Source organism: Megascapheus bottae, chromosome 30, assembly GCF_031878675.1.
Source record: "Megascapheus bottae isolate mThoBot1 chromosome 30, mThoBot2.hap1, whole genome shotgun sequence".
Taxonomy (NCBI): Eukaryota; Metazoa; Chordata; class Mammalia; order Rodentia; family Geomyidae; genus Megascapheus; species Megascapheus bottae.
This window is the reverse complement of record NC_143538.1, coordinates 7,858,894-7,880,799: the sequence shown is the minus strand read 5'-3', so window position 1 is coordinate 7,880,799 and position 21,906 is coordinate 7,858,894. Positions and strand designations below refer to the sequence as shown.

Below are 21,906 nucleotides of genomic sequence, written 5' to 3'. Positions count from 1 at the left end.
ACTGTACAACAGTGGAATAATAAATGCATATTCCTATGTGAAAGAACTGATCTGAAAAAACTATGTATCACAGAAAATAAGTGTATATGTTCATGTGTATATTTATATGCCTAAGTGAGGATTCAACATGAGTATTGAAAGCTCTTCCTAATAATCTCTCCCCCCACACACACACCTCTGTCACAAAACATTACATCAGACAGTAGGCATTTAAAAATTATTTATGTGTTTGTGTGAGTATGGCTCACACCTATAATCCTAGCTACTCAGAAGCCTGAGATTTCAGGGTCATGGTTCAAAGCCAGTCTGTGCAAAAAAGTCCATGAGAGTCCATCTCCAAAATAATCACACACAAGCAAGCCAACACAGCAAGTGTGAGGACTTGCCTTCAAACCCTGAAGCCAGTAGAACGATAACAACTGTGAGCAAGTGAATGGACACCTCACACACTTCTTCTCTAACCCTCTCTGGCTTGTAATAATCTGGAATGTGATCATCTGCGTGGGCTGTTCAGACTTGACTTAGGAACTTCTGCATTACCATTATTGTTAAGCATCATGTATTGATATTCCACATGCCTAAGGTACATGAACCACCATAAAATGAACAGAAAAGAATGTGTAATCAACCTCAAGTGCAACAATGGTTCCATGTCCTCATTAGAGTCAGGAATAAACTTGTTCAAGCTTATTATTAAAACACAAAAGTGGAAAGAGCCATCGATTCAAATAATAAACAGAAACACAGTATGTAATAAAAGCACCTAGGTGTGGCTAATGTAAACAGGATATTAAAATGCTCTTCTAGAATGAAATGCAATGCTAACACCTAAACACTGACACACCACTACTTGGAAGGCAACCGGGTGACTGATTTCTCAGCTGAGCACAGCCTTCCTTACACACGACCTACTCCGTATTCCTATTTACTCAGTTAACTTAAAAACGCATGTCTACACAAAAACATGCATGTGAACGGTTACAGGAGCTTTACTTGCAACTGCCTAAAACTGCAAGCAACCAAACTATTCTTCAACAGCTGAACAGACAAAAGTATTGCAGTTAATAAAATATCGTGGACTATTAAGCAATTTTAAAAAGGAAATAAAATATCAAGGTATAAAAAGGCACAGGGGAGTCTAAATGCATAGAAACTACAAATGGTGGTTTTTTTCCCTGAACTCTAATCATCACTTGGAAAAAGGCAAAACTAGGAACAACAAGAAAGAATCAGTGGTTGCCAAGGCCTTACTTAGTAGGGGGTGGGGAGGGCCCCCAAGAAGGGTAAGTGAGGTGACTTCTAAGGTGGTGACATGGTCTTGTAGGAAGGCACGAATGGAAAGTGGGCATATGTCAGAGCTCACTGAACTTTTCAGAATATGATGAACCTTACTGCACACATATTTAAAAGTTGTTCAGGTGTTGGGATCCCAGCACAGCGAGGAGAAACCTCACAGTACCTGAAGGTGGCATCCCGCTCGGGTGGGAATGACCTGTAGCTTTGGAAACAAGCAGAGACCACAGACGTAAGCAGTGCACTGGACCTGTGAGGCGGCCTCCCTCACCCGCGTGGTACCAATGACCCAGGCCAGGCTTCCTGCACAAAGGAGGAGGCTGGAATGATCCATGTCATGAAGATTAGCAGTGGAAACAACAGCAGTAACTCCTGTTTACCTTGCTAGAGATAAGGAACACACAGAAACACTTACAGGTGTGTGTGTGTGTCTGTGGGTTAGCACACATGTGTGCACTTGCTCTCTCCTCAGCCTGGAGGCAGGGGCTCCCAGAAGTGGGAAGCACGGGAACCCTGCAGGGTTACTCTGGCCGTGTGCACAGGCGCATTAGCCCACGCTGAGTGGCCGAGCCAGGGAAAGCGTTTGCTGTAATGGTGCCATTACAATTTTCCACAGTCATAACACGGCACATTATGAGCTTGCTCAAACGATAAGCTCTTTATGAGGGTTAGAAGTCTGCAGCCTCCTCACACAAAGCCCTTTCTGTCTCCCAGTTCCTAGAAGTCAATGAGCTACAAATGACATCCTGCAGGACACCCAGTCTTCTGTTGCTGTGCCCGGCCTCCGGGGGCACTAAGCGGCCCACGGGCCACAGAGCAGCCACAGCAACTACCCTTCTAAGTCCACCTCCACCTCTGCTGCGCTCGAACTGCCTTTTACAACGCCAGGAACTTAGTTGTATAGGAGGCTGGTGAAGACAGCAGAGAAAGCTCCACCCTGCTCCGTCCCTATGAACCCCCTCAGGCAACAGCACCCACACCACAACCCAGTCTCACAGGTCCAAGGTCCCTGCACTACACTGGGCCTGCGTGTCTCCCCATTTCTGCATCTTTCCCGGACACTGGTAGGGCATCCTGGAGAAAGTGGCAGGGCTAGGGGACATGTAGCTCTGGTGGCCAGGGTTATGCATGCACGGAGTAGTGACCTGAAAGCTCACTACCATGCGTAGAGGCAGGTGGGGCCAGCTCCCAGCCCCGCTCCACTAAGCAGATGGGGGAGGGGGGTGTAATGGGGGTGTTACCCAATCAACCACAGCAGGGGACATAACTCATTATCCTTAACATGGCTTAGAGGGAACAAGTAGGAAAAAAACCACATATACACATACCAACATGCACATCTTGGCGCAGCATTTTGGGACTGTAATCCCAGCTATGTACAAAGTGGAAGTAGGATCACAGTTCAAGTCTAGTCAACATCCTATCAGGAAATAAACTAAAGCAAGAAGGACTAGGGGTGTGACTCAAGTAAAGGAGCACCTGCTAACACATGAGAGGTGTTAAGCTCAAACCCCAGTACCACCAAAAAGAAAGAAAGAAAGAAAAAAAAAAAACACCACCAAAGCCTATCAAACATTATTACACAGGCATGTGGGACTTTTCCCCCAAGCCTAATTACACGTTATTTATTAGAAAACCAAAGTCAACTTTCTGCTTCCCAGGACAGGGTTGGACTGGAAGCTGTCAATGAAGGAAACTAAGTTCTCTGTGTTACAAGACTGGGTTTGGACTGCTCAAGGCCAATTTAGTTCTCACATCTCAGTGGGTGCACCAGAAGCAGACCTTGGCCTCCTCAGGGAACCTGGGCTTGGCACCAGCTCTTTAACAAGTCCTTCTGCCATTGAGAAACTCCAAGTAGGTCTAAGGCCCTGTCATTAAGTGTTGCTAATACCTGGACTATACGCACATGCACAGCTTGCTCATGGGAAAAAGCCTCCGTCACTCAGTTTGGGAAATACTGACTTACAACACACTTGCGAGCCTTCTGCAACTCTAGCCCACTTCCTTATTTCAGGGACTCTCTTTGCCAACGACTGAAAGCACCTAGCTTATTCTGGCCTTGCCCCTCACTGGCCACTTCTCAACCGCATCTCTTAGTAACTCAATGAAGACAATTCAATACTGGAACTGAAACCCTTATTTTTTTTATTATTTATTATTTTTTTTGCCAGTCCTGGGCTTGGGCGCAGGGCCTGAGCACTGTCCTTGGACTTTCTCAAGCTAGCACTCTACCACTTGAGCCTCAGCACCACTTCCGGCTTTTTGCTATGTATGTGGTACCGAGGAATCGAACCCAGGTCTTCATGCATGCCAGGCAAGCACTCTACAACTAGGCCAAACTCCCGGCCCCAAACCCTTACTTTAAAAGCTCTGCTGCTGGGCGAGGAATGTGACCTAGTGGTAAAGTGCTTGCCTAGCATACACAAAGCCCTGGGTTCGATTCCTCAGTATCACATATACAGAAAAAGCCAGATGTGGTGCTGTAGCTCAAGTGTTGGAGTGCAAGCCTTGAGAAAGCTCAAGGACAGTGCCCAGGGGCCCTGAGTTCAAGCCCCAGGACTGGGAAAAAAAAAAAAGTCTCACAGCCTGCCAGGTGCTGCTGGTAGCTCATGCCTATAATCCTAGCTACTCAGGATGCTGACATCTGAGGACTGCGGTTCAAAGCCACAAAGCCAGCACTCGCACGAAAGTCCATGAGACTCTTATCTCCAGTTAACCACCAGAAAACTTGAAGTGGCGCTGTGGTTCAAAGTGGTACAGTGCTAGCCTTGAGTTGAAGAGCTTAGGGACAGTGCCCAGGCCCAGAGTTCAAGTCCCACAACTGATGCATCTCTGGACCTCTTAAAAATGGGGAAGGACATCTCGGCAATTTTGTATGGAAGAGTTCGGCAAATCCAGCTACCAGATCATGGTGACCCAGATCATGGAAGCCCCTCTGGACTGTCCCCCTAGCTCATCCAGTCCACTCTAGCTGACCCACAGCCGTCCCTGCTTTCCTGTGTGGTTGACAGTCTTCTGCCTCGGTTATCAGTGACAGCCCATCTGTATGCTTATAAATTCTTAGAACTCAGGAGGGATTTTACTCTCATTTCCTCCAGACGACCTGTGCAGCACTTGGTATACTGCTGCCCACAGTTGTCCTCACCAACAATCCTAAGCACACCAGAGCAGAAGAGAAACTCACTGAAAATGAAAAGCCTAAGGAGAAGAACAGGCGAAGGAGACGGGCCTAGGGCTCCAGTGAGTACGTCAGACTCTGGAAGGTCACACACATGTGAGCACTGTGCACAAGTTCTGCCCAAGCAGAAGTGTAGGCAGAAGCTAAGGCAGGCTGTATCCCCGGTGGGTGTTTAAGGTCAGAACCAAAAGGTGCAGGAGCTTCTTAGCAGAGGGGGAAACACACTGGGGCTAAAATTCCAGGAAAATCTCACCCAATCACCAGCTAGGCACCAATCAAACTGCGCAGACTTCAATGGTGTACAAAAAGGAATCAGACTCCTGCAGACTTCTGAAAAGTCACTACAGGTGCCATGATAGGAAGGACAGGATCTCATTTCCAGAGTTATCACACTGAAACAGTAGTAAGTGCCCAGGGCTCCATGGAAAATGATGGATGATATCTGTAGACAAGCAACAAAGGGTGGTGCATACACAAGGAAAACAAGAAGCCAGAGATAAAAATCACCTGGTTCTCGGGCAGGCAAGGTGAACAAGCAACCTAGAAGGTGAGGAGAGACTGATTTCTCTGTCGCTGTGAAGGACACTGGGATTTAATGGACATTCCCACATTGCTTTTGGCAGCTAGCCATTTTTACAATATGAACTGTATCAGAATTGGGGGGGGGAGAGCATGGGGGAGGGGTCTTTTCATCTAGTGTCTTCTTCAAGTTCTTATAGTTTTCATTGTAGAGGTCCTATACCTCCTTGGTTAAGTTTATTCCTAGCTTTAAAAAAAATCATTTTCTTAATTTCCTTCTAAATCTTTTCAACAAGGTTGAGCAAGGTATGCTGTGTCAAGACGAACTCCACTGGATACCTAAATGTGCTAAACAATAAAAAGAAGGAGAGGTGGGGGAGGGACCCAGGAAACACTGACGGTTCCATGCCCAGGAAAACCAGCAGTTAAGAGGTATTATTGCTTTTCTAAGAAACATGTTAAACCCAGGCTGTGATGTGAGAATGGCTAACATTCCTTTATAAGCCAGCCAAACTAATAAGGAAAACCTTTTTCTTTTCACTCATTTTGCTGCAAACTCCAGCTTTCCTTGATGATATGCTTTTTTACAAAAGGAACACCATGGAACTTGCCTTTCCTTGTACTGGATTTTTTTTTTTTTTTGCCGGTCCAGGGACTTGAACTCGGAGCCTGGGCACTGTCCTTGAGCTTTCTCAAGGCTAGCACTCTACCACTTGAGCCAAAGCAACACTTCTGGTGTGTGTGTGTGTGTGTGTGTGTGTGTGTGTGTGTGTGTGTGTGTGTGTGTGTGTGTGTGTGTGTGGTACCGAGGAATCAAACCCAGGGCTTCGTGCATGCTAGGCAGGCACTCTACCACTAGGCCACACTCCCCCTTAGACTGGATTTTGAAAAATCCAAATCAAACAACTAGGGAGGAAGAGGCCATTCATATCCAAGCTTTTCTGTCCGTTGTCCTCCAATCTAGAGGACAATCTGGGCACATCAGTGAGCGCGGGGCTTCACAGCTGTGTGTGCAGGGCACGCAACAGTGAACAATGCCAGGTGTTGCCCACACTGCTACCCCTCCAGGTCTAGGGTGGCAGGGGTAGGAGTGATGGTGGGGTGGAGTACAGCTATTGGGGTTGGGGGTAGTAGGGTCTCTCCAGTGTGAGCCATGATGTAAAAAGGACTGGCACAAATGTGTTTGGTGACTGATCAAAAAAAAAAAAAAAAAAAACAGCAGGGGAAGACATAAACTGCACCACAGGCTAGGGGGTGGCAGAGCCCTGGAACCTTTTGGGGATGCAGCATGGTGCCGCACTGCCCTTCACATAAAACAAGTAAGACAGCCTGCAGGCTTACACCTGTAATCCTAGCTACTTCAGAGGAGGCCAAGGTCTGAGAATCGAAGCTGGGAGTGAGCCTGGGGAGGAAAGTGCATGAGATTATAACTTCCAAATAACCAATAAAAGCCTTGGGATTCAACTAGGACTTGAACTCTGGCCTGGGTGTTGTCCCTGAGCTCCACAGCTCAAGGCCACCGCCCTTCCACTTAAGCCTCAGCACCATTTTCAGTTTTCTGGTGATTAACTGGAGATAAGAGTGAACCTCTATCCTCAGATCTCAGCCTCCTGAGTTGCTAGGATTACAGGTGTGAGCCACTACACCCAGCCTGGCTTTTGTTTTTTGTTTGTTTTTCTTATGTAAGTGGTACCGAGGACTGGAACCTGGGTCTTCGAAGAATGGATGCTAGGCAAGCACTCTACCACTAGGCCACATTCTTGGCCCACTGTTGTAGTTTTTTGTTACCTCTTATTGAAAGAATAATATGACATCTTATATACTTGCCTAAACAAAACAAATTCCTTTTTCAAATGTTTTAATGTTCCTTGCAAACAGTTCTTATTTAATAACGCTGGCCTGTGTGACAGAGAACAGGCTTGAGCAGTTCCTGTCGCCTTTCCTACTATTTCACAGCTGCCAGCCCACACTTACTTCCTTTTAATTTTTTTGTGAGTATAAAATTATTTCTAGGTAAAGATTTTAAACCAATTTAGTAATAAATAACCACCAGTAAAAATCAGAGCAAGCTTAGAAATGAAATCAGGGTTTTTATTCGAACATTTTATTCAGTTTTTATCCTCATGAGTCATTTTAATTATGTAGGTATTAGCCAAGGCATGACTTACTTGCAAAAGTATAATTACTTCTGGCTAGGTTTACAATAGAGCAAAGTACGTGCCTTCCAGGACTCAGGCTTAACATAATTGCCTTTACCCTAAGCCTGTCCCTCAGCAGCTTCTCATAACGTGAGCCTGAATGGAGGAGGCTTACCGTTTACAGGAAGAGGATGGAAGCTGCACCACAGGAGTACTGAGCTTGCCTGAGTAATGCACACAATGATAAATCCCAATAAACTTAGGTTGGAAGCTACTTGCCCCCCCCATCAAAGGTTTAATAAAATGGTAACTGTCCCAGTGGGTATATTTCTTAAATATGGTAAAGAATTAATTATATGTGAAAGGTACATATAGAAAAATATGAGAAAATTGTGTGACCCAAAGAAGGAAAGAATTTTTTTAAAAAGATATATAAGCAAGCAGAAACCACTAAAGAAAAAAATGAAAGATATTAATTAGACATAGACTTAAAATTTATCTATAATAAACCTTTAACATTAAAGCAAAAAGCCAGGCCAGTTTAGAGAAATTACTGAGTTCAGAATAAAGACTAAAGCCAGGCATCAGTGGCTGACACATGTAACCTTAACTACTCAGGAGACTAAGATCTGAGGATCACTGTTCAAAACCAGCCTAGGCCGGAAAGTCCAAGACTCTTAGCTCCACCTGACCACCAAAATGAAGAGGTGCAGTGGAGGTGTGACTCAAATGGTATAGGGCCAGCCTGACCAAAATAGCTAAGTGACAGTGCCCCGGCCCTGAGTTCACGTCCCCATAGTGGCATGCAGGCACACACATACTGACAAACCCCAAAGACAGATGCAGTCCATCTGAAACCTGGCCTAGACTGAAGAGCCAATTTGCAGAGGAGAAAAGAGAGGCTCAGCATAGCGGGTGAGAGGGGCATTAGGTACCACAAGACCAGAGAAGCCAAACTAGCAGTATGGAGAAGAGCTATGTCACCGTCCGACACTTAGGGAACCGTTCAGCAGGAAACTCCACGAAGTCAGGAAGCACCTTCAGGAGCTGCCTCTGCCCCAGCCCAGCCCATGGCTAAAGGACAGGGAATCAAGGTTCCCTAGCTCAGGAGACCACTTCCAGGAGACTTGGGGTCTAAGAGGCAGCTCTAAGCAGCCACAGTAGGACCCCAGGCCCCCCTGCCCATCATCATGGAAAGCACTCCATCACCCAGCCCCACGACCCCACTGCCCACCTACCACTGAGGCAAGATCAAAGTCCTGCATCTGGCTCAAAGTACTGGCTCTGCTGGTGTCTGTCTAGCAGTATCTAAATACTAACATGACCACACCAAGACACTTGTTTTTGGTAATTTCCTCTCAAAAGTAAGCTTGTCCTCTAAGATTCCAGCAAGAAGGCTTACTTCTCAGAGGTCAGGGTCAGGAGAACATGTTCCAAAATACATAAAGTATTATATATTTTAGCCACAATGAAGCGTGGTAAGGGCATAACGATTTCATTAAGAATGGGGAAAGTGCAGAAATACTGCTTAGCTCAGCGTGAAATACTAAATGACTTTCATTGTAGAAATCTGGGACCCCACAGACACACTGAGCACCGAGTGGGGGGTGGTCACACAGAGACCAAGGCCTTTGTTCAGTCATCTTTGGAGTTAAAATGGATTTCTGTGATGTTTTCACTTAAAATTGCATGAAGACTAATTCTCTCTACACTTGAAAAAGCCCTTTCTCCCTTCCCTAAAAGTTCAAACAGAAGAGAGACTGACTGGAAGACAGCTAGAGGAAGAGGCAAACACTGGAAAGAATGTGGGTTTTTCCTCCAAGTACTTTAGAAAAGTAACTGAACCTGTGCTAACAGTTCACACTGGCAAGCATATTCTTTTGCTTGTGCGGAAAGCCTAGCAATTCCCTGTCCTTCTGCAGTACCGGGGGTGTGTCTGTCTCCACACACATTGGCTGAGCAATCGGTTTCACTCCTCTGTTGCCAGGTCCGGTAACCACTGACAAGGGGTTACTCATGTTGCTGTCTCTCCTGGGCACACTGAAGAGAAAACGTCCACAGGTAGAATTCTCTCACTTATGTGTGAGAAGGCAGAAACTATCGACCACATATTCAGAAGGGAACGTAACAGATCATGCTTACCATCCAGCAAGCCAAGATTCAAACTCCTTACCTGGTTTTGGTGCTGGGGATTCACTCGTATGTAAGCACATACTCTACCACAGAGCAACATTCCAGTGCCCAAGATTCAAATAAATGTGAAGCCAAATACTAGTGGCCTTTTCAAATCACTAATCATTTCATAAATTCAAAACACCCAAGAGTCTCACTGGCACAGGTCATCACGACCAGAGAGCTGCAGTCTTCATGAGCCTGAGAATAAATAGGGACGTATCCAATATCTTACAATTTTGTCTGTGGAGGCAGCAGAAACTAGATAAGATTGTGATGATCACAAAAATGTCACCATGACCATCAGCAAATCCTACGTTTTCATCCAGCCCCAAGTGTTGCTGTTTATCACAGGGAATCCTGACAGAAGGATGGAAACATGCTCTAGAGCCAAGAGGAAAGGGAATGAGGAATTCACATAAAAATCATATCCTAATTTTCAGCGACATTGACCCTTGAAGGGGATATCATCGATGGCGTTACCCACCGTAAAGAAGCCAGCTCTTACCTCATAAGACCAGACACACTGCACGCCTGCGAACCTCCGGACACATCTTCCCACCTCCACATCCTCATGCGTGGTGTACATTTCTCGGAGGCACTTGCCAATGTGCGGCACCATCCTCCGAAGCACCTCCCGGCTCATGATCACGCCAGGTCCTCCCATGCAGAAGTTCTCCCCGGGCTCCAGGGCCAGCTTCCCCATCTCTTCCGTGGTGCCCAGCCCTGTCTGCCCGAGAAAGAGGGCCTCGCTGCTGTTCAGACTCCTCAGGAAGCTCTCCAGGCGATCTCCTTTGATGTAAACGTCATCATCGGCTCTCATGAACCATTCGTACTGGTCCAGGTAGTGGTCGTGCATGTACTTGAGCATCATGAAAGACTTCTTCTGGGGCGGGTAGGAGTCGTCCACGCCCTGGAGCGGCACTACCGGGATGGGTATGGACGTGTCTGAGCCCTCACTAGAGAAGAACTGCACCTGCCCAGGAATCGTCTTGGACCACGTTCTAGAATCAGAGCAAACGCCAATTAGAGAGCGGGTTGCTGCAAGTCCTTATGTTCAGAGACCCACCTACCACTCATCTTCAATAACTGCGTGTGGTGGCGAGCTACTGGCCTGCCTGCCCCCTCACAGCTCAAGCCTCTACTGGGGACAGCAACATCCATGCTCAAGTTCAAAAGAACTGCACTGGTGAGTTAATTCCAACAAAAGGGACAGATCTGTTAGGTTTTTCTCCTGGCACTGTGCAAAGACACGGGTGTGTCCATCCTGACAGAGATCCCTCAGCAGGCTACTCCTCAGGCCTGGGTGCTATATGTAAGATGCACCCCTGCTTCACCTACCAATACCAAAGAAAAATCACTCCGAAAAAGCCCATCGTGCAGGCTGGGAATGTGGCTTAGTGATAGAGTGCCTGCCTAACGCGTATGAAGCCCTGGGTTTGATTCCTTAGTATCACATGGACAGAAAGAGCTGGAAGTAGTGCTGTGGCTCCAGTGGTAGAGTGCTAGCCTTGTGCAAAAAGAAACTCAGGGACAGTGCCCAGGCCCTGAGGTCAAGCCCCAGGCTCAGCATTCCTTCAGTCTTTTTTTATTATTATTTTTATATGGGGACTCATAACAGGTCTCTGGAAATGCACCTAATCTCAGTGCTTGCATAAGAGGTCAATAAACATGTGAATGAATACAGCTCACTCTATGCAGTAAGTCATTCACAGATGCCCCATGCATTTGCTTATGACAGGATAATACTATCTCCAGATGAGCTGTCATGCGTTCCATCAGCCAGTTCTTCCCTTCCCACAGTTCCTACACACGGGGAAGGGAATTACTCAATGCACAAGAAAACAATAAGAACAGGGAAAAGTTGTAAGCGCATTGAATTGATCTATACTGCTATTTACGGTACTTCTAAATTAGAATTCAAAGAGCTTAGTTGTCTGTATTATCTAATGATTGATTTTAAAAGGATGATGAACAAAAGCGACTTTTCCTTAGCTTGTTAGTATATACTGTAGGTCATTACCTACAGTAATTACCAGAAACAGACCCGAACATCATTACCCAAAACACACCCAGTTCAAAGTAGCCAACCCCCAAAGGAGATGAAAGCTACAAAGTGCCCTAAAAGAGGGAAGGCTATTTAGGAGATGGGTGAGTCCTACAGTGCTCGTGAGCACTGCAATCAGCATCCTGACTCCGCTTTGGAGGAGTCATTCGGTGGCTCAGTTTCCTGATCTGTACACCTGCCTTATAGGGTGGTTGAGTTATCATTACATGTACTATGAAGGTCTGCTTGGCACTTCATCAGTGTGACTTGTTACTGAGGAAAAGAAGAAACTGCATAAAATCAGATAATGAAACAAAAGTGAGACAGGCCCGTGCATGGCTGGTTGGCTAGCAGTGGTCCACGTCAGGGCTGGCCCCCAGTGAGGCATGGAAAGTGCCTCTCCATTTCCTGTCTGATAAGCTCACTCCTCAGGTTCTGCGCATGTCTCCATCGCAATGTTATAGCGCCCAAGTCTAAGAATCTAGGCTTTAAAACACTAGGCTCCTTCTTGGTACACTGAGGATCACCATCTGGCCCTGCCTGGCTGTTTCCCAGTGCCCCAGACAGAACAGTGACCAGATGGGGTTGTGGCAGAGGTGAAGACTGCCTCAGCTGTGCCTGACATAGTGTAATTTGTCCAAGAGGAGAAAGCAATTAATTTAAAAAGACAGCTAACCTTAAGCCATCCTTGAAAGCCTGTCTGCAGTTTCACTTTGACTCCACACAATTATTTTTGGTTCCTTTTTCAGTAATGGCAGGGGAATCTTTTGCCATTCTTTCTGCTCTGAGTGACAGGAGGGGAGAGGGGTATCTCTGTATAGCCTCTAGACACCTCCCTCTGCGTCTTCTCAACTAGGGCAATTCGGCTTCCACTGCTCCAGGAAGTGAACACAACTCAGTCACCGCCCCGCAGGGGTGGCTGAGGGGGCATGCGGCAACAATTTCAAGAGGAAGGCTTTGTTGCTGAACCAGCAGGCTGGCGCTCCTCTGTGAGAGACATGGTCACGGACCATGTGCACACCAGTCCTGGGGCTTAAACTCAGGGCCTAGGACTATTCCTGAGCTTCCCCTCCCCACCAAGGATAGCATTCTATCACAGCTCCACTTCTAGCTTTTTTGGTGCATAAGTAAGTATCTCACGGACTTTCTTGCCCAGGATGGCTTTGAACCTTGATCCTCAGATCTCAGCCTACTAAGTAGCTAGGACTTGCAGGCATCAGTCACCAGCACCCAGCCCTAGAGCTGTTAATGGAAGCAATAGAACACCAGCACCCATCCTTTCCAGAGGGTTCAATTTCCAACAGACTGATACCATCTCTTTCTACAGTCCAGATAAGAAGGATGAAATCTGAGAGTGCCAAGGAAATCGTCTCTTCCTCTAGGTTTCTAAATGAGATCCTTACACCAAGTTAAAGCAACCCAGCAATGCTGCTGCACAGACCCTGGCTTAGCCACTTAGCCTCGTAATGCTGGTATTGGGTATCAGAGGACTACATCACTCTTCACTTCTACTTCGTATCACTTTAAGAAAAATAAAATTCACTCTGTGTAAAACCGTCCCAGTAGCATACCTACTGTCCTGGGTAAAGTTATAATCACAGGGAGCTTGATCACGTGACAGTATACTCACCTAGTGTGAGCAAACCTCTGGTTCAATTCCCAGCACCATAAGACCACACACAAAGCAACAACAAGCTGGCAAGACTATGTGTTTGTGGTCAGGCTTACTAAAGGTACACACATAGAAAAAGATAATATTCAACTCTACCAGGTGTTCGCTGAGGTGTTTGTGGCTGGGAAACCACAGAAGATTTAACTTTCTTTACATTTTCTGCAACAGATACATATATTTAGAATTAAAAGAAAAATTTCGCTAGGGAAAAGAGGAAACATTGCCTTAACAAGCAAACAAAGAAAATCAAGACAAATTAAAAGCAGAAAATTTTACTTCTGAAATAAACACGCCTTATCCAGCAGGCAAAAACTGAAAGAACTGGTGTAAGACCAAGTACTTCCTTATTAGCTTCTAAACATTAACAGTCCTGGGACCTGCTGTCACTAATGAGGGCACAGAAAGTCTGTGCCAGTTTGAAGCCACCGTTTACAAAGGCTGTCGACTGATTGGTCACAAGGTGGTTTCAAAAGACTTGTCACAAAGTTTCAAAAAACTTGTGATAACATCACCTTCCTAGCTTCTGAGCCTTTGGCTAAGATCAAGTGTAAAAATCACCTCAAAAGTAGAAGTCACAGGAAGAAGGAAGAACATGTACATTCCTTTATAGAATGGATGGGCACCAGGGATGAAATGTACACAGATTCTTCCCTATTACAGGTAAAATTTAAGACAGCTTACGCAAAATGCATGAAGAGGAGAAAACTAAGCAAACACACACACACACACACACACACACACACACCCAAAAAAATGAGGCAGAAGAAACATTGAGCAGGAAACGCTGAGCATGAAGGACGCACCAGGGCAGAGCTGCCCGGCGGAGCTCTGGGCCTGGGGCAAGGCCTGGCCAGCGAGGGCTCAGGAAACACCACCCCACATTCCGTACATGTGACCTGAACACACGCTCCTAGCAGGCCCAGCCTCAGCTCCACACTTTCCAGCAGGGAGACTCACAAGGCGGCCCTTTAATTCTCGGTTATGTGTAGAATGATCCCTCAGGGCCACAGTAAGGAAGCCTGACAGAGTGGGTGTGCGGATGGAGTTTGGGGAGGCATGCCATTCACCCTTCTGAAAGCACTGCCAGTCAGACTGGGCCTGGGCCTAGGCCTGGTTAGGGTTCAGGGGCCTCTGGAGGCCAGCAGGAGGAGACTGACAAAGGCTAAGGGCCAAGGGTGGGCAAGGCCTTGAACTCGAGCCCGGGGTGCAATGCTCAGCATTCTTCTGCCCATTACTACAACCCTTTGCTTCAGTATCAACCCAAGGACGTGGACTTCCGGCTGTGTGGTTTCCTCTTTGAGAACCTTCAACTGACGCTCTCTAGTTATGACATGAGGAATAGCTGAGAAAACGTCAGCGAATGTAAATAGTAGGGACATTATTTTAGGAGAGAAATCAACATATATTCTTTTCTATCTGTCATAAAGAAAAAAACTAAGGGGGCAAACAAGTATTAAAAGAGCATTTTCCACCCCCACTGAGTCTAGTGGCACAGACCTATAATCCCAGCTCTTGTAGGTTGAGAGTTCAAGGCAAGCTTGGGTTACAGAACAAGACCCTGTCTCAAAGAAGAGGGGGGAAAAAAAGAAACTTTTTCTTTTCCGCTAAGCAGCTGGCAAGGCAGACTACACCTCCCCACCTCTGGCACCAGCACTAATTTCCAAGGTACTAAGAGCTGAGAACCTGCCCTGTGAGTCAGGTCCACCCAGCCTGAGAGAAGCCCAGCAACAGAGACCACAAACACGCTCCTTGCAGAGGCAAGAATTCAAATGCATAATGTAGATGGCAGAAGGCAAATCTTGACCTCAGGCACACTGCAGAGCAAGTCTGCAAGACTATACTGTGCTGTGCATGCATGTGTACACACACACACACACACACACACACACACACACACACACACGAAATAGTAGCACAGATTCAAGCCTGCTTGGATCTGTGTTTTAGGGCCATCCTAACTGGTCCCAAATAAATGTAATTTGTTCTTAAAAAAAAAAAAAGTGGACTGTGGTGTAACTTAAACAGTACAGTGATTGCCTAAAAAGCTCAAGATACTAGGTTCAAACTCCGGTACTTCCAAAAAAGGGAGAAGGGAAAAAGGAAGATAGATGAGCAAAATCTATGTTTCTCAAATCTAAAGTATGAAAGAAATCTGAAAAAACATTCTGGGACCATCAGGCCGCCCTGAACTCTCTCAGGCTGGCTGTCTGCAATCAGCCAGAGTCCCCGGGCGCTTCCTGGAAGCTGCCCTCTCCCCCACACTTCCCTGGACAAGGTCGAGTGCGTTACAGACACTCATTCAATCTCAAGGCTCTGGGAAGCATGTGAAGTTTCATTCGCCACAGGAAATGGAGGCTCCCAGCCAAGTATGGAACTTGCCCAGGGTGACAGAGTTCCAGAGAAGGAGGCAGAGGCCAGCAGATGTCTGGCCACCCCAGGGGCCAGCCCAGCTTGCTTTCCCCCACTCACCCGCCTGCAGCACCACTCAGGTCTTGGGTTCCAGGTGGCTGCTAGGACTGAGGAGCTGCCCTTCCCAGCACGACACCGAGTCAGTGTGGGGAGGGATGTGACTCCATGCCAGAAAGCTACACTCAGCTGCTGCCTTCGGTGACAATTTGTTTACTACGCAAAATCCTGCCCACTTATTTGTGGATCAAGAACATACAGAGTTTAGAGCATACAGTCGGGCTCTGCACCCGTGATCAACTTACAAAGCTGCACTTTCAGGCACCAACAGCTCAGTTCTCAAAGGTCCTCGGGGTGACACTTCATAGCACCGACCCGACCCGGGGCAGGTGGCAATTTGGACCTTTCACAAACACATCTGTGCATGAGCAAATGCAGCAGCTACCAAGGTTTCTGAAATGGCGGGAAGGCAGGCAGCTTTACTATATTTACTCTGTCACTAGGGGTCTCCCCTCCACCCCCCAGAGCCAAAAACGAAGGCACAGGCAAGGGTTCCAGCTGGAGCTCTCACCAAAAATGGCTGTGGAGAACCCTCCCGAGGGTCCCCTGGAAGCATGTTACAAGTGAGGAAAGCAGAGTTACAAGACACTGTGACCATGTAACCGCTGCTCTGCCAGACAAGGGTCACTAACTTAGTACAACATGACCAGGCCCTTTACTTGACCCGCCTCCAGTTTTAGACAGTTCCTCTCGAACTGTCATCTCCTCTTTTTAATCTACTTTACGAATTAATGGACCACTGGACAACAACTGGATCATAATAGCAAAGTGCTGAGAATACAGAAAAATCACATCATGGCATATCTTTTCTAGGTTGCACCAATATGTAATGTCAGATTTTAAGCCAACTGTCCTCAAATATGTTCTGATGTTTCTTTCACTTCAAGAGAAATAGGCCAGTTCTTCTTCCTAGAGATGAAACTCTGCCTAAGCACCGGGCCGTCACCAGCCATCTAATATTCTCCATAAATCCTGCAAACTAGAGCAGGTACCAATGTGCCCTCAGGCCCTTGCAGCCCATCCCCTGGAGAGCAAGACTGATCTGGCAGGAAGATCCACCTTCTCAAGCTACTCTGGGGCTGAAATACCACATTTGCCACATAGTCAACCATAACACAAAACCCACATTCCTCAGGCTGGCCCAGTCCTCTACCTGGCGCTCACACCCGGGGCCCCCCCACCCCCCGCCCCAGGTACCGTCCCTTCTCTCCCACTTGCTGCTACTCTGTGGTATAGGAAACCCGTTAATTCTCCATCTCAAAAACTCCTGCTCATCCTTCAGGGTTCAGGGAAAGAAAGCAGGAGTGTTGCTTCCGCACCCCACAGGGATCTGTCTGGGCTCCTGGGAAATCTTCACGTTCAGTACCGCCACTTGTGTTCTGCCCAGGGCTAACATCTGTCAGACTTGAAGCTGGATCTAGGACCTTCAGTCACTACCAGCTTAACTAACGGGCCTGGGAAGGTCACAGCACCCTCGATATAAACACAAATGTGATCTTATCTCAACACAGCCAAGGCTTTCCCTGGAATACTTGCCTTGAGGGCATCAAGATTTCAAGTGTGATAGGGGAAACGTCACTCTCACTTCCAGGACCAGAGTCTTCACTGCTTCTCCAGCTACAGGAGACTCAACACCTGAGCCAGGTGGTGCCCTAAAAGTACACTGATAAGTTGGTCACTTGCATTTTATTAAAAAAAAAAAATCAATGTTTACCAAACTGGATTGCAGCTAACAAGGCAAGTACTGCTCTGAACTATGTCAAGATAAACAAGGTCTACTCTGGTCAAGGAACAAGAAAATAGCCCCAAGATATATTAGGGACGGGCTCATTAAGCATGGGAGAGGGAACAGTCTGTGTTAGGAGGAGGCCATTACTGATAAAATCCCATTCTAGAGGGAAGGCTGGAGTTCTCATGCTTCCTTTCCACAGCCCTGGGAGACCAGCGTGGCCTCCGCCAGTGCGCTGATCACCCCAAAAGAAAAAGTACAGCCCCCTTTCTTTTGAGAAAGTAAAGAAAGAACCAATCTGCTCCTCATTTCAGTCTAAGAGGTAAGAACGGAGATTAAATAAGAGGTACTAGGTCACCTCGATGTTCTGGGCATTAAAATAGACCTAAAAAGAGCCAGTATAGCGACACATGCCTGTAATCCCACCCTCAGGAGCCTTCGCAGGGTCATGTTCTAGGCCAGTCTGGCCTACATAAGCAAGATAAAGCAAAGCAAGCAACAAAAATAACAAGCAAGAAGGATTTAAAAAGCTAAATTTGGGGGGCGGGGTGTTCATAAAATTGACTAAAAAAAAAAAAGCAAAAACAAAACAAAAAACCCTGAAATCATTTTAAAACTCCTCTCAAGAACAGTTAAGTGCAGCCAAGGAATGTTTGAAACAGATGACTGACTTGACTACCGGATATTGAAAGATTATCCAACTTCCAATAATTTCAATGGGTGGTGCTGGCACAGGAACAGACAGATCCATGGCACAAAACACGAGTTACAAACACATGCCCGAGAAAGCTGAGTAGAAGGAAGATGGCATTTCTACTTGGTTAGGAAATGAGTGAGACTCGGGCTCTGTACATGGCGGGGGGGGGGGGGGGGGGGGGAGGAGGAGGGTAGGAGGGGGGGGGGAGGGGGCGCCGAGCCAGGCAGTGGTGCTTCACACCTACAATCCCAGCTACTCAGGAGCTGAGCTCCAGAGGATCATGGCTTGAAGACATTGTAGGCAGGAACACCAAGAGACTCCATTTCCAAAATAACCAGCAAAAAGCAGGCTGGAGGAGTGGCTCAGGTGACAGCACCAGCAGAGCAAGCATGAGGTCCTGGGGGTTCAAAACAGCCAAAAGGAGAAGAGAAAGGAGGGAAAGGGAAGGGGGTGGGGGAGAGGGAGGCATTAAAAATCACCTTTCCAGCCTTAAGGGAGGTGGATCTAAAATCAGAAGGGTAAAGTGAGACTAGATGATGTTAACATCTAACCTTTGTATATCAAAGATAAAATATGAATTATTAGCAATTCATGACAGGCTCTTACAACCTGCTGATAATTGGCATAATAAATCACTTCAGAAAAGCCATGTGTTTTAAAGTGAAATTACCTGGCAAACAAATTGCTATGTTTATTTGTAGATCCCCCAGCTACCTTCCCCCCTTTGCTGCATAAACTGTCAAATATTCTTTCTCATTCACTTAGAACAAGACTCCACAGGCCTGGACGCCAGCCAGGTCCTGTCCCCTTTCTTTCACTTGCCTTTTTGGGGTTCTTGCTTGGCCAAGAACGCCTACTTTAGGCCTATATGGTCTTGGAAGATAGTCACACACCAGCTCCATGCTCCAATGCCCTAAGTAAAAGAATCTCCACCCACCCAAGTGCCCACCACTGAGCTCTCTGGGAGTGTTGGCCCCTCCCACTACAATAAGCATGTGTCCTGCAGTGTCCCAGCACTCGGAGTCTGAACGCAAGCAGCACTTGTTTTATAAAAGGATGAGTCCAAAGCACACCTAAAATCGGGATTGCTCGGGGCAGCCCAATGGCTAGGTGGCTACTTAGGCCCTCACCAAAGTTAGTCCAGCTGCTCTCTGACCAACTACACTTTGAGCTTTATTTTGCTGCTTGTCTGCTATCAGCTGTCACTGCCTGCTATCTCTCCAGGGCCTCCATCCCCACTTCACGTGCATGGCACATCAGACAAGCACATGGAGCACACAGGATGGGGGTGCTCTGCCATTACACTGAGGTAAGCTTAGTGCACACCTCCTTGGATTTTCCCTTTAAAGGACTTTTAGCTACTCAGCACTTGGAAGGAAGAGATTGCAAGTTCCTAGTCCCTAGGCCTAAATCTAATCTACCTTATCACAGTAAAGTGTTGGCATCTCCGTCACAGTAGTGAAAGAAAGGAGGGTGGGAAGAAGGGAAAGAGAGTGGGAGTGAGCTACTTGAGAGGCAACAATTGAGATCCCACTCTGAAGCTAAGCTGAGCAAAACAGGTCACAAACATCAACTAATTTTTTTCAAGCTGGCTATGTGGCACATGCTTGTCATTCTAGCTACACAGTAAGCATAAACTGGAAAATCACAATACAATATTCTATTCTGAAAAATAAGGAAAACAAAAAGAGCTCAACTGGTAGAGCACCTGCCTAGCAAGTACAAGGCCCTGAGTTCAAATCCTAATGCCGCCAAAATAAAAACAACAACAACAACAACAACGAAAACTGCTTTGGAGAAGAAATGTAAAAGAGAGCATGCCCAGTTCCAAACAAGGATTCCACCTTCAAGACTGAAGTCTATTTTCCTAAAGAACTGCACATGAAATTTCCATTTGAACAGCTCAGCGTGGACTGTTGGCTCAGGCTACAGAAAACGACAAAACTGTAATCATAAGTTACACCCTATAACCTCCATCCCAATTCAGGCCCTCTCTGAAAATTCCTTTAGGCTAAAATTGTCTTGGGCCATCTCTTCCAGCCAATCTAAACACAGGGTTGACCTGCTGAGAGGTAGGGGCTGAGCCAGCAGGCACAGGCCCACCCAACAGGCTCCGAGAGAGATAAAAGGTGGGAGTGAAGGCAGAGGCTGGGGAGAGACAGCTCTTGCTGGGAGGCAGCTCCATTCTCAGAAGGCAGAGATATTACCAAGAGGGGAGAGCCTGTGCAGAAGGCAAAAAGACAAACTGTCTCTACTTCCCCAACAGCCTAGAAGAAAATAAACAATGAGATAAAATCCTAACATAAAAAAAAAAGCAAATAGCAGATGTGGAAAGGAGGCCACAAGTCAGACTTTTAACAAACTCTCAAGGACAGCCTTTGGGAAAGGTACCACCAGTTTAAAACCAGCAAGCATTGCCCATTTTCTGGGGACCCACCCCTACAGATTTCTCTGCATTGACTGTGTGATCATAAAGACGTATTTGTTGGGTCAGGGAGAAGGACTCACATAATCTATATGAACAAATTACTCACTAGTAATAGTAATTCCACACGGCCTGTCACCCAACTGCAGTCATGTAGATTTACTTTCAAAACCACAAACTAAATAATGTAATGATTAGTTTTTTGGTTTTTTTTTTTTTTTAATTTCTTGAGGAAAGTTCTCTCTATGCAGCTCCTGCCATTCACGGACTCAAGATCTTTCACCTCCGACTCCTGGGTACCAGGACTACAGGACGCACCTCCAACACCCACTGCTCTCACCCTCCATTTTTGATGCGGCTGATTCTTTGGACATGTGACCACATACCTGGAAGGCCACCTTGATCAGTTTATTACAAGTCCCTGTATCGGGTGCATATTTCTGACACCTCCATTCTAAGCTTTCCAGGGATGCAGGACCCTTCCTGGAACAACTGCTCTTGACTTAAGCAAAACCTAAGGGAAACATGCAGGCCTGGGGAGGGAACCTTTCCAGGCTGCCCTTTCACCTTGCTGAGCCCTACTGCTTTCTTTACGGGAAAAAGCGATCAGTGCCCGAGTGTCCCCCACACAACATGCAGCCCCAGACTTGACGTTTCAAAAGCTACTCATTAAGTACAGATAGCAACTACTTCAGCCTTGTCTGACTGCTCCAAAAAGTTAATTCCCTGAGGCATGAGGGCTCTGGAGTCTGTCCTGGCACTGATTTGTTTACCCGTGCGGTAAGTGGATCTGTACCTCCGGCATAAAGTTTCCACCAAGTGGAAACTCTGCTGCGTCTACACCCCTTGTCTACTTCAGCGTCGCTTCAGTGCAAACGGGACTTCCAACCGTGCCTGCCATTTCCAAATCACCTCTCCTCTAAACACTGCTTGCTCGGGCTAATAATCCCTTTGTTAATCCCAAGCATGACGGCTGGACACGTTCACGACTCCTCTGGCCAGCCTGCAGGCAGCGGTCCTGTGCAGACGGGGCTGTAGCGGAGGTAAGGAACTGGGAATTCAAACGCAGGGGTGCGGGCGGCACGGAACCCTCCGCTCAAGCCTTACCACGCACAGGCGTCTCCCTGGACTTCACCGACCGAGGTGGCCCAGGGTGCAGAGGCCGGTGGGAGGACACGACGGAAGGGCTCTGGCTGAGTGATTCCCACTGTGGGGAATCAAATCCTAACCTCGGTGCCAACGCGATCTTTGGTTCACCGTCGGGGGGGGACGGAGACCCTCTTAACAAAGGACAAAGCTTAGGCCCGGAGATCCCAGGCGCGCTCTGCTCCAGATCGGGCCTGGGGGACACGCTGGGGACAGCGGAGCAGCTTCGTCCCTCTGGCTCCAGCCTTCCCTTGGGCGATGCGCCCCCGCTCCCCTTCCCCTGACCTCTGCCGCCGCTGGGGCGGGGGGAGCTCCCCGGCCCGGAGGAAGGAAGCCCGGGAGCCGCGGGTCTGGGAAGCCGATCTTGGGACCCCCCCTCTCCCCGAGAGCACGAGGAGGGCCGCCGCCCGCCGGGAGGAAGGAT

At 47.3% G+C, this 21,906-nt stretch overlaps 1 protein-coding gene across 1 annotated transcript in view; it reads right to left on the bottom strand.

Annotated features, from left to right (window-relative positions):
* The window catches only part of Chsy1 (chondroitin sulfate synthase 1), a 36,176-nt gene that overhangs the window by 13,905 nt on the left and 365 nt on the right, over window positions 1-21,906 (bottom strand). The window contains exon 2 of the mRNA XM_090321331.1: window positions 9,809-10,304. Within this exon, the coding sequence (XP_090177457.1) occupies window positions 9,809-10,304 (496 nt within the window). The remainder of the gene's footprint in view (window positions 1-9,808; window positions 10,305-21,906) is intronic.